A 13,301-nucleotide genomic window follows, 5' to 3' on the forward strand; every position below is an offset into this window, starting at 1 on the left:
AGCCAAAGAGAAAATGGCTTGTTGTAAAAATGTAGACTATTCCCCATAGTGGGGGGTACTCGATAAATGATGGAGTTGTGTGTAATTTTCAAATCCACATATATACACCAATATATACCTCACATATAACTCATGTTTATACATCAGTTAAATAGAACTGCCAATAGCATATATATAACAATACCACTTTCTGTGAGACAAGCATGGTTCTAAGCCTAATTTTCTCAGGTATTGCTTAGCCTCACCACTGGAGAGAATTAGGAATGTGCTTATCCTACACATAAAATAATTTCCCTTTTTCATTCAAGTCACCTGTCCTCTAGTTTAGATATGAAGTAAACAATTTAAAAAATTCAAGTTAATGGTAGTGTTTCCATTGGACAAAGGGATCACTCTGGCCAGTGTGTGTGGTGGCCCTGCAGTCCTGTGAATAGTAGCTGGGTACCTGGGGTGCAGTGATGTCATGCACAGGTCATAGAACACCACTGAAACCATGGCGATGACTAGCATCATAACTGCCCTGGTGGTGTCCTAAGCACTGGTCAGAACATTGACTCTGTGAGGGGAGAGGTCTCTCAAGTGTCTTATTATTGATAGTAATTTGTTTATATTGATTATATTTGTTAATTTGATTCTTTGTCATCATCAACTTACACAGGTCTCTCAAGTGTCTTATTATTGATAGTAATTTGTTTATATTGATTGTATTTGTTAATTTGATTCTTTGTCATCATCAACTGACACACTGAGAGCAGAGTTTGGGGGAGAAAGGTATCTGATTTGAGTGATTCTTTAAAGAGTTGAACCATGAAGCATAAGAAAAAACAGAAACATCTGGAAGGCAAGTATTTCATCAAAACTGCAAGGATGTCAAGAGGTCCGTTTTACACACATTCTCAGGGCATAGGGTAACCAGGTACTGTTTTCTAAAGAAAGAGAGAATTTCTAGTTTTGATGATGCAGGGAGAGAGTGCGCGAGTGAGGAAGGAAGAGGGTGGATGGGAAGAGAGAGGAAGGGGAGCAAGAGGTGGGTGGGAGAGAGGAGAAGAGAGAGAATGAAGAGAAGGGGAGAAAGAAGAGAAAGAAGGGAAAGAGAGAGAGGGTGATGGGAGGGAGGGAGGGAGGAGGTAAGGGAGAGAGAGACATTGAGAGACAGAGATGTATGTGTGCATGTTGAGGGCCCAGGGAGTATGAGAGGAAACTCAGATGCCCGGGTCCTTGTCACTGTGGTTTAGAGTGCCACCTGCACCGTGTCCCTCTGGGTTACTCTGTTAGAGACAGAGTGGTTGATCAGTATAATATTTCTTAGAAATGTATTTCCCTGTATTTGATTTCTGCCTAAAGGCATCGGTAAAGTAAATGTTGTTACTAGTTTTCTAATAGTATATTTTCCTGTTAATCAAGAAGAAAGTCTGGCTCTTAGAGGTGAGGAATAAATTGGGGGGTCGGTGGACTTTGAACATTTAAACTCATTGTATAGGGATGAGAGTTTAATGTCAGATAGAAGTTATTCACGCAGGTGTAAAAAAGTTTGTTTTAGATTATGAAGATGTAAATGTGGGCCCCTTATGTGAAATGTAAGAAAAAATGGGGTACACACACACAACACACATACAAATAAAACAACCATTGACAATGATGGTTAAATTAAGGAGAAAGTTTGGCTCTTTCTGAAAACTGGAAAACTGGAATATTTTGGTTTCTATGGAGATTACAAGTAAACAAGTGAGCAGTATATGGAAGGACCGTTGGTCAGGGGTGGGAGGGAGACGGATTGGAGCCAGCCCCAAAGTTCTAATGGCAGCTCACATTCCTCAGGAGAACTGGTATTTCCAACTTGTTTGGGATTTCTGCATCCTCCAGGGGACCTTTGGAAAAGCTGACTTCATTTCACTTTTAAAAAATAATTGCACATATTTAGAGATGTTATTGAGCATAAACTATGAGACAAGCCAATGTACATTCACACCTTTTCACATATACACACACATGTAGAATATAAATAATCCAGGGAAAATATATATTAATGTAACATAATTATGTACCAGGCCCACTTTTGTGCCTCTAAAAACACCTTATATCTCTACTTGGAGTAGATTAGGCTTTAGTGACTAAGACACAGATGAATCGATCTCCTGCTTACATGTCAACTCAGCACATAGGTGCAGGCTACTAGGGCAAGTCTCCTGCATGGGATGGTTCATGGCCCTGAGCTGACGTAAACTTTATTATTAACATGCAGCTTTCAAGTAGACCCAGGATATCACCATCCCAGTCATCTAGGAAAGGGCGGAGCAGAGAGGGGCACATGGGAGGTTTGTATGGTGATGCCTGGAATTGGCACTTGTCATTTCCATTCATTTTCTATCGCCCAAACGATATCACATGGTCAGAGCTACCTTCAAGGGAAGCTGGTAGATATAACATAGTTGTATGTCCAGGTAGGAAGGAGACAGCAGCCTCTGTTCCATTTAAAAATAACCTTCTTTGTGCAAACCCAGTCACCCATGATACTTTTTAAAAAATATATATTTTATTGATTTTTTACAGAGAGGAAGGGAGAGGGTTAGAGAGTTAGAAACATCGATGAGAGAGAAAGATTGATCAGCTGCCTCTTGCACACCTTCTACTGGGGATGTGCCCACAACCCAGGGACATCCCCTTGACTGGAACTGAACCTGGGACCTTTCAGTCCGCAGGCCAACACTCTATCCACTGAGCCAAACCGGTTAGGGCTCACATGATACTTATTGACACAATAAATATTGCTGTGCATTTAATATTTTCATAAGAATTATAATATCTGTGAAGGTGGAGACAGTGTGTGGTCACTGAACTTGGCACATAGTAGACACTTTTATTATTATTATTATTAATTTTTATTGCTTTACATATTTCAACTTTACTTTTCTCGTTTGTACTATTACAGATGTCATTGCCCCTTAAGTCTTGCCCACCTTCCCCCGAACCCACTCCCCCTTTCCTGTGGCCCTCACAACACTGTTTTCTGTGTCTATAGACTCTGCATATGTGCTCTTTGGCTAATCCCTTTACCTTCTTTCATCCCTTCTCCCCACTCCTCCTCTCTGAGAGGTGTCAGTCTGTTCTATGTGTCCATGCACTCACTGTCCCATCATTCATTTCATTGAAATCATCCACATGCATCTGAATTCTCCATGCTCTCTACCATACTAAGAGTTATAATTTATCTGACTCCTAACACACTAGATTGGTATCCCTGTTTTTAAATTTTACGTAAACAGAAGTTCACAATATATACTTTGTGTCAGGTTCCTTTCCTTCTTCGTTATATTTGTCATATTCATCCATGCAGCATTTCACTTTAGTTTTTTCATTCTTGGTATCTGTATAGCATTGCGTGAATATAATTTCTTCATTAGTTCTACTTTTCTGAGCATTTTGGTTGCTTTGTGTCTGAATTACATGAAAAGGTGATGTTCTGGGCATTCGATTGCAAGTATTTTTCAGTTTGGACACATTTCTACTTGGCGAATGCTGAGGAGCTGGAACAGTGGGCCTAAGGTGCCATATTCTATCTTCATCCTTCAGAACTCAGTCCTTAATCCTTTCAACTTCTAAGGCAATCACATGTTACTGGTCTCCTAATTTACACACTCTTTTTTATACTCTTTGCCATCTTTTTTAAAGCAAAGGTACGCTTTCTCTTATACACCTTCATTTTCACATCTTCACATTCTTTAATTATGCCCTCATATTTTGCAATTCCACTTGTTTCAAAGAGAACATTCTCAGTAATAAAGTTCCATATCTAAACCACATGATATGAAAAACACACAAATCCTCCATTATAGAAAATGCAATATACACACATAAATATGTGCGGAACTAACACACAAAGAGCACATATACCCTCCTCAGTCACAAAAAGCCCAACCCATATTCAGATTTGCAAACGCCAAATCAAGCACACATTAAACCTTAACCCAGTGTTAACCAATACATTATAAACTTAAACACCACACACATTACCTTCACTATAGCATTTTGCTACAAATATGAATAATACACATAGCATACACATTCATGAGACATAGAATTGATGAGAATTGGGCTTGGCTGACGTTGAAACTGGGACAGTGACATAATAATATAAAATAATTTCTTCAAAAATAAAAATTCATCTTTTTGTATCTCTGTCTGTATAGCAACATCACTATAGGTAGCGATATACTGTAAATATATGGGTTCATGCAGAATGCTTCATGATGCTCACACCCCATACTTCCAAATTGTACACTTTTTCATGAGGAAATTGGGTTGATACCCAACGTTTACTTCCTGCACACTGTCTTTCAGACACGATATTAAGTTGTTGATAATCCATATAGATCTCCAGAAATATCACATGCAAAATACCCAATCCCATTGACATCCACCAAACATACCATATAATAACTATTTACTAATAGTTCGGAGTAAATGGAATTTTAAATGTGATAGTCACTTTAATTTCTGTGAGAGCAAGTGTCATTTGAAATGAGCATACCTGACATGTAATATCCACTCAACATGTAGTTGTTGAATTGACACAGACCTCAGAAAATGCCTCATGTCAATGTTCTCCTTTATTCCATTGCCCAGGACCATGCAACACCCAAGAGGACACGCCTCAGCGTCAGTCACCTGTGGAGGCCGCAGCCTGTCGTCAGGCAGCAGGAGAAAGGCCTGACTTCCCTAAAGGTTTCATCGGTGTCTTCTCCCCATTGAAGCGTCCCCGTCTTGAGAAGGATGGTAAGGAATACACAAAGATGGGATCTGAGCTTGGTCATGAGATGTACCTCAATTCTTCAGGCTATTCTCTACTTAGTTCACTTTCCCCTCAAAAACAGGAAAGGGCTTCAGGGCAGAAGGACCAGTACTAATTCCTCTGCAGAGGGACAAGTAGGGAGTGTGCCTTCCAGAACTGGGCAAAGTCCTTCAGCATAAATCCCCACCAAACAGCTCTGGGACAGCTGTGGCTGAGGTAGAGGACCATGCCAAGAGGTATAAGAAAGTTTAATTAGAACCTAAGAATCAAATGAGTACAAACAAAGATTCCCACAAACTCACACTCCTGTCCTCTTTCATACCCAGTTAGGCTCCATGCTCCTTCTTTTCCCTAGTTCTCTCATATTCCCAGACCTTCACTACTCATCTATCTTTCCCACTCTCTAGCAGAATTACCTAGATACACTCTTGTCTTCATTCCTTCAAACAATCATTTTCAGACTCACCCATTTACACATTAATTCCATAAATAACCCACACAGGTAACCTAACATGCCCTGAAGGAAATGAAATTTCATCTGTTGTGTCTTTAACCTTATGGCTCTTCAGTGACCAGGCCTTCAGTCCTTCATAGAGCTGAACATTCCGAAAGTGCACACACATGTCTTCTAACATGCTCCCTCTCAAAATCTCAAGTAAGAACAGGTACCACTCCTGCACATGTTCACATGTGCTGTCACACTACATAGCAAAGATGCACACCCTCAGTCACCATCCCCTTTTACAGACATGGACAACACTCCCAGATAAGTCCCAGAATATGCATACCACTCGGCAAAAACTTGCACACAAATTACATTCTCATTCGCACATTGTTATACCATGTAATCACATCAAACAAAGTAACCCACACACAGGATTCTGAAATAAAACATATACATGAACTTTCACTCCACATGCTCACGTAGGTCATGGCCATCTTAACTCCCACCACCTTCACACACATCTTCTAGTTTTCTTATGTTTGAAAATTTCTATCTGAGCATTCCAACAATCACTCAAAATGTTTCCTGTCCTGGAACCTGTAACATCCTGCATCCCAGTCAGCGAGGAGCAGAGGAGCCCGGAGGAGCACACAGGAGGAGTGTATGGTGATGCCTGGAAGTGGAACCTGTCATTGCCCTTCATTTCCTATTGCAGAATGTAACCTCATGGTCAGGACTACCTGCAAGGGAAGCTCATAAATACAACATAGTAGGATGTCCAGGTTGAAAGGGGACAGCAGTCTCTGTCCATTTCCAAAGAACTCTTTGTGCAAACCCAGTCTCCCATGACATATATTGACACAATAAATATTTCTGTGCATTCAATATTTTCATGGGAATCATATTACACTATCAAGAAACATGTAGGCCATGTGTGCTCACTGAACATGGCACAAAGTAAACTCTTCTTATATGTTAAATGGATAGATAAATACACAAATAACAAGCATCAACTAGATATCTATTATCTTTATTTAATTTCTCAGCAAAGCTGAACATACATATGAGAAGATGCTTCACAGCACAGAACAAGGCAGTGGCCCCAAGTCAAGGCCAGAAAGCATGCAAGGCCTCTTCTTCAGACAGTTTATCCTGCATGTCTTCTAAAGATAAGCTAAATGGTGCTGCTAAGGAGGGACTATCGAATAGGATGCAAAGGGCGGTTGGGATCTAGACAGAATCCAGGGTTGAGCTGAATAGTTCTGCCTATTAGTCAACACAAGAATGCCAAGGGCAAAAAGAGGAATGCTTCTGCATCGTCTTCAATAGGATCAACAGTGGAAGCAATCCATTCCAAGGGAAAAACAAGTAATAGGACTGGAGCAAGCCCAAGGAGAGCAGTGGAAAACAGCATTCTATTTGAGGAAATAGTGGGAAAGGGCCTATCAGAGAAACGTGGAAGAATATTTTTATATGAGCTGGAAAAGGGCATGCTGTGTTACCAGAAACATGTGAAGCACTAATAACTTAACACAGGTCCAAAGAGGTAGGATTCTCCAGAACTGAATTTGAGGTAGAGTGTAGAGATAACCAAGCAAAGATCCCATCACATCTATTTATTTTCATAGACAATCTTTCCCATTCCCATTCATTCCATATCAAACTCCTTTGAACTCACTTTCTCCATCATCTATCCTATCTAAGAAAAGAGAAACATGCAAATTGACTGTACCTCTGTTACACCCACAAGCCACGCCCACCAGCAAATCAGGAGAGAGTATGCAAATTAACACACCAAGATGGTGGTGGCCACGGAGCTGCAGCAAGCAGTAGGCTTGGGTTGCCCCAGCAATGAAGGAAGCCAAGCTTCCTCCCGCCCTGGCCAGCCATGTCCTCCACTCAAGGCTACCAAGTTTCAATTATAGAAGATAAATAAATTCCAGATACTTGATTTCAGCCAGCCCTGGCCTCCACTCAAGAAGATGCTGGAAAAAAAAAAAAAAAAAAGGGAAGGACTGGGAGCTTGGGTCACTGGGGGGTGATCAGGCTGGTGGGTGGCGGGGCTGTTGGGGGTAAACAGATCAGCAGGGGGGCCAGTTCGATTGCGCAGGTTTTCAGTGGGGTCAGTTGGAGGTGATCAGGAAAGCAGGGGGGGGGGCAGTTTGGAGTGAGCAGGCCAGCAGGGGGCAGTTTTGGGCACGCAGGCCAGTGGGAAGGGAAGGGCGGGGCGAGCAGGCCAGCAGGGGTGGCAGTTGGGGGTGAGCAGGCTGGCACAGGGGGCAGTTGGGTGTGGTCAGACCGGCATGGGGTGCAGTTGTGGGCAAGTAGGCCATCACTGGGGGTCAGTTGGGGGCGAGCAGGCTGGCAGGCAGAGTGGTTAGGGGCAATCAGGCAGGCAGGTGAGCGGCTGGAGACAGTCCCGAATTGTGAGAGGGATGTCCAACTGCCGGTTTAGGCCCGATCCCTGTAAACTGGCAGTAGGACATCCTTCGAGGGGTCCCAGATTGGAGAGGGTGCAGGCCGGGCTGAGGAACACACCACCCCCACCCCATGCACGAATTTCATGCACCGGGCCACTAGTTTCCTTATAATATTCCACAGGATCGAAATTCTGTACCATGCAGAGAGTTATAATTTCTCTGACTCGTAAGACCCTAGATTAGTATCTCTGGTTTTGAATTTTATGGAAATAGAGAGGCACAGTAATACTTTGTGTCTTGTTACTTTCACTCATTACTATATTTGTGTAATTTATCCACGTTATACCTGATGTTAATTTTGTTCCTCTTTGGTATATGTATATCATTCATGAATATTATTTCTTCATTGATTATACTTTTCTGATCATTCAGGTTGCTTTGACTTGGAACTACTTGAAAATGTGATGTTCTAGGCAATCTATTACATTTACTGTATTTTTCAATATGGACACAATCCTATGTGGTGAATGCTACAATTAGACTACTAGGCCATAGGGACCATATTCTATTTTAACCTCCTCAAAAGTCAAACTTTCACATTTTACTTTCTAATGTAATTTCTTGTCACAACATACTTAATCCTACATAATAAAGATTAATTAAGCTAATATGCAAATTGTCGTCACACCCTCACATCCTTGCGCAGGGGCCAGAGGACCTGAGGCTGGGCCGGGCACCGGAGCCGGGAGACCTGAGACCTCACCCCTCCGCCTGGCATGGCTTGACGGGGGAACTGAGGGTGCACCCCCCACACAGTGACGGGCTGGGTGAACTGAGGCTGCGTCCCCCACACAGTGCCAGGCTGGGTGAACTGAGGCTGCACCCCCCACACACAGGAGCAAGAGGGTGGCTAAGATTGAAATGGACAGTGACATAATAGTGAATAATTTCTTCAAACACAAAACTTTATCCTTTTACAGCGCTGTCTGTATATCTATGTCAGTATAGAGAGCAATGTAAATATGGATATTCATTAAGAACTTCATGATAGTCACACCATATGTCTCCTAAATGCACAAATTTTCATGAAGAAATTGAGTTGATATCCACCTTTTAATCCTTGCATACTGTCTTTCAGGCATGATTCAAAGTTGTTGATAATGTATATAGATAGATCTCCAGAAATATCACATGCAAGATACCCAATCACACTGACATCCACCAAACACACCATTTAATAAGAGTATACTTATCATTTGGAGTCAATATAATTTTAAATAGGAAAGGCACCTTAATTTCTGCGAGAACAAGTGTCAAATGAAATGATCATGCCTGATATGTAATGTCCACTCAACATGTAGTTTTTGAATTGACAAAGACCCCAGAATATGCCTCATCTAAGTGTTCTTTTTTATTCCATTTCCCAGGACCATACAACACCAAAGACGATGCACCTCAACCAAAGTCACCTGAGGAGATCCCATCCTGTGGTCAAGGAGCAAGAGAAAAGTCTGCCTTCTCTGAACCTTTCGTCTGTGTTTTCTCACCATCTAAGCGTCCCCGTCTTCATGAGGATGGTAAGGAATACACAAAGGTGGGAACTGAACTTAATCAAGAGATGTAGTTCAATGGCTCAGCCAACTCTCTACTTAGTTCATTTTCCCCTCAAAAACAGAAAAGGGGCTTCAGGGAAGAAGGACTAGGACTAAGGCTCCTGCAGAGGGACAAGTAGGGAGTGTGCCTTCAAGGACAGGGGATGAGAGTTTGATCAGAGAAACATGGAAGAATATGTTCCTGTGAGCTGGCCAAGGGCATGTCATATTACCAGGAACCTGAGAAGCACTAACTTATCCAAGGCCCAATGTGGTAGGATCCTCAAGAACTGAACTTGACGTAGAGTGCAGAGATACCCAGGCAAAGACACCATCACATCCACATCTTTTCATAGCCAGTGTTTCCCATTCACATTCATCCCATATAAGACCCCTTTGCTGTCACTGTCCCATCATTCATTTCCCTACAATCTTCCACATGCATCTAAATTCTCCATGGTGGATTTCCATCCCATGCAAACAGGTCTAATTTCTCTGACTCCTAAGACCCTCGATTGGTATCCTTGCTTTTACATTTTATGGAAATAGAAGGGCACAATATATACTTTGTGTCCAGCTCCTATCACTAATCACTATATTTGTGGAATTTATCCATGTTGCGTATGACGTTAATTTTGTTCCTTTTTGGTACATGTATATCATTGCACGAATATTATATTTTCATTGATTATAATTATCTGATCATTAGGGTTGCTTTCAGTCTGAACTGCTTGAAAAAGTGATGTTGTGTGTATTCTATTGCATGTATTTTTCACTATGGACACATTTCTATTTGGTGAATCCTTAAGAGTTAGACTGTTTGGCCTTAGTTCCCATATTTTACCTTAATCCCTTCAGAACTCAATCTTTCATACTTTTAATTTCTAATGCAATCACGTGTTACCACACACCTACTGTTACCCATCGTTCTCTGAACCCTATGCCATTTGTTCAAAGCACAGGTATCATTTCGTTTATATGCCTTCATTTTCACATCCCCTTTCATTATTCCCTCACATTTTGCAAATACACCAACTGCTCTTAGTCTCAAAGAGTATATTCTCAGTAACAACATTCCTTACCTAAACAACATAATATATAAAGCACATAAATATATCATTATTGATAATGCAATCTATATACATAAATGTGTGCGGAACTAACAGACAGAAAGCACACACAACTTTAACCTTTTCAGTCACACAAAGTTCATCCCATTTCACATTAGCAAATGCCAAATCAACCTTACATTAAACCTTAACCCGGTTTTAACCAACACGTTATGCATTTAAACAGCAAGCACATTGCATTCAAATAACACTTTGATACCTAATCTCACTGATATTCACAAAACACACCATTTAGCAAGTTTACTTATAGTTGGGAGTCAATGGAATTTGAAATGGAAAGCTCGTATTAATTTCTATGAGATGTGGTGTCATGTGTAGTAATGATGCCTCACATGTCATGTCCACTCAACATGTAATTCTTGAATTGACACAGACCTCGGCAAATGCCTCATCTCAATATTCTATTTTATTCCATTGCCCAGGACGCTGCGTCAGCCAAGACAACGTGCCCCAGCCTGAGTCGCCCGTGGAGGCCGCAGCCTGTAGTCAGGCAGCAGGAGAAAAGCCTGCCTTCTCAGGACATCCTACCGCTGTCTCCACCCCATCCAAGCGTGCCCGTCCTGATGAGGAAGGTAAGGAATACACAGGTGGGATCTGAACTTAATCAAGAGATGTAGCTCAATGGCTCAGCCTACTCTCTACTTAGTTCATTTTCCCCTCAAAAACAGAAAAGGGGCTTCAGGGAAGAAGGACTAGGACTAAGGCTCCTGCAGAGGGACAAGTAGGCAAGGTGCCTTCAAGGACAGGGCAAGGTCGCTCAGCGCAAATTTCCAAAATGGCAGGCCGGGGACAGCTGGAACTGAGGCCATAGGCAGTGCTGACGTGTGTGTGTGTGTGTGTGTGTGTGTGTGTGTGTGTGTGTGTGTGTGTGTGTGTGATATTTTACTCAGACCTTCCCCTCTGAGAAGCACAAACTGAGATCCTCACACACTCACTCACACATCTGTCTTCCTTCATACCAGGTAGGGCTCTGCATGTCCTGCTTTTCCCTTGTCCTCTCAGATACACAGGCTTTCTCTCTTTATCTGCCTTTCCCAGTCTCCAGCAGCATTACCGAGTATATGCTTACCTTCATTTCATCACTTAGTCATTATCAGATTACCTAATCCCACTGATATTCACAAAACACACCATTTAGCTAGTTTACTTATAGTTGGGAGTTAATGGAATTTTAAACGGAATTTGAAACGGAAAGCTCGTGTTAATTTCTATGAGAAATGGTTTTCTCCTGGGCTCTGCTGTCTAACATCGGCTGATTATAATGATTATAATGATCTGATCATTAGGGTTGCTTTCAGTCTGAACTGCTTGAAAAAGTGATGTTGTGGGCATTCTATTGCATGTAGTTTTCACTATGGACACATTTCTATTTGGTGAATGCTTAAGAGTTAGACTGCTAGGCCTTAGTTCCCATATTTTATCTTAATCCCTTCAGAACTCAATCTGTTTAGGTCAAACTCACATAGATAACCTCTTTAGGTCAAACTCACATACCCTAAAGGATAGGAACTCTCATCTCTTGTGCCCCTAACTGACCATATCACTTCATCCACCAGGCCTGAGACCTTCATGGAGCTGACCACTCTGAGAGCACATATACACCTCCCCTAACACTCTCTATCTCACTGTCTCACAGTAAAACATGTACCACTCCTGCACTGTTCACATGCGCTGTCACACCACATAACAAGCATGCACTCACCCATTTGCCATCCTCTTTTAGCAACATGGAACACTTCTCAGATATGTCCAAGCAGAAACATACAACTCTACATGAACAAACATGCTAATCATCCCCATTCTTACAGTTATGCCATGTAAATACCTCAAATATAGCACAGCACACATAGAATTCTGAAGTATCACATATCTATCTATTTTCACTTCACATGGTCACATATTGCACTTGTACCTTCACTCCTACAGTCCTTACATATATTTTCTAATCTTTTTATGTTTCAAATTTTCTTTCCTAGAAATGAAGGAGCTGCCTGTATCCCAGCACTCGGAGCCAACGGAGGACTCCTCTGACTATTTACAGACCTACATTCCGTCCCATTCACTTAATAAGAACGAGCCCTTTCAGTCCCCAGTACATGGGACAGATGTGAGGCCCATGAAAATGTACTATATGCGTGTACAATTGGAAAGGGGTGTGGCCGTCTTATTCCATACAAAGGAAGGGATGGTGCCGCCCTCAAAAAAGATCAAAATGGAAGAAATGACCTATCTTGGAAAGGTCCATAAAGATGTCCCTTTCTCTCACATGTCTGAGAAGGAACACCTAATTGCCCGTGAGCCGATGTTAGACAGCAGAGCCCAGGAGAAAAGGGGGGAGGCTGACCGTCCAGCACAGCCTCCAGCTCTAAGCGGGTATCCCAGGGCTAAGACGCCCGAGTGGCTGGTGGCCCTGGACAGTGGGTTCAGGTGCATGGCCTGCTGCCGGGTGTTCCCCAGCCTAGAAGTCCTCCAGGAGCATGTGGAGTGCGGGGTCAGGGAGGGCTTCAGCTGCCATGTTTTCCATAGGGCCATGGCTCATCTCAAGTACAAAGAGCGTATGAGGAAGAAGAAGGAGAGAAAAAGGAAGGCAACATTTAGATTCTAGAAGGAAAAACATTTGGCATGAAGACAAACTTGTACAACTAAACAGACTGTTTTTCAGCCCCTAAAAGAGAGGAAGTGAAGGTTAGACTCCACTGAGGAGGCTTCATTCCGTTCGAGCAGACATAGTATCCAACCTTTTTACTCACATCTACCACCACCATCTCTACACCCCTACCACCTGTCTCAGCAGACAGCCCCTTGTAATACCGTCCACCACTTTCCTGAGGGTCAAGAAGGCAGACCACACCATCCCAGACACTGCCTTTCCTCTATCCAAGTTTATTATATACCATCCTTGATGCATGTTTGATGCAAAAGACT

At 42.2% G+C, this 13,301-nt stretch overlaps 1 protein-coding gene across 1 annotated transcript; it reads left to right on the top strand.

Annotated features, from left to right (window-relative positions):
• Positions 1–538: 538 nt before the first annotated feature.
• LOC129147232 (protein FAM170A-like) lies at positions 539–12,998 on the top strand. Its single transcript, XM_054708579.1, has 5 exons — positions 539–841; positions 4,624–4,773; positions 9,082–9,231; positions 10,799–10,948; positions 12,353–12,998. The coding sequence occupies exons 1-5, from the start codon at positions 808–810 to the stop codon at positions 12,979–12,981; spliced, it is 1,113 nt and encodes a 370-aa protein (XP_054564554.1). The 5' UTR covers positions 539–807; the 3' UTR covers positions 12,982–12,998.
• The last annotated feature ends 303 nt before the right edge of the window (positions 12,999–13,301 follow it).

This window comes from Eptesicus fuscus, chromosome 19, assembly GCF_027574615.1.
Source record: "Eptesicus fuscus isolate TK198812 chromosome 19, DD_ASM_mEF_20220401, whole genome shotgun sequence".
Taxonomy (NCBI): Eukaryota; Metazoa; Chordata; class Mammalia; order Chiroptera; family Vespertilionidae; genus Eptesicus; species Eptesicus fuscus.

Excerpts from the sequence above, each read along its gene's own strand:
- LOC129147232 (XM_054708579.1), top strand. The coding sequence starts at position 808 with ATGAAGCATAAGAAAAAACAGAAACATCTGGAAG. Across the intron at positions 4,774-9,081 it reads TCCCCGTCTTGAGAAGGATG|GACCATACAACACCAAAGAC; the intron begins GTAAGGAATACA and ends TCCATTTCCCAG. Across the intron at positions 10,949-12,352 it reads TGCCCGTCCTGATGAGGAAG|AAATGAAGGAGCTGCCTGTA; the intron begins GTAAGGAATACA and ends TTTCTTTCCTAG.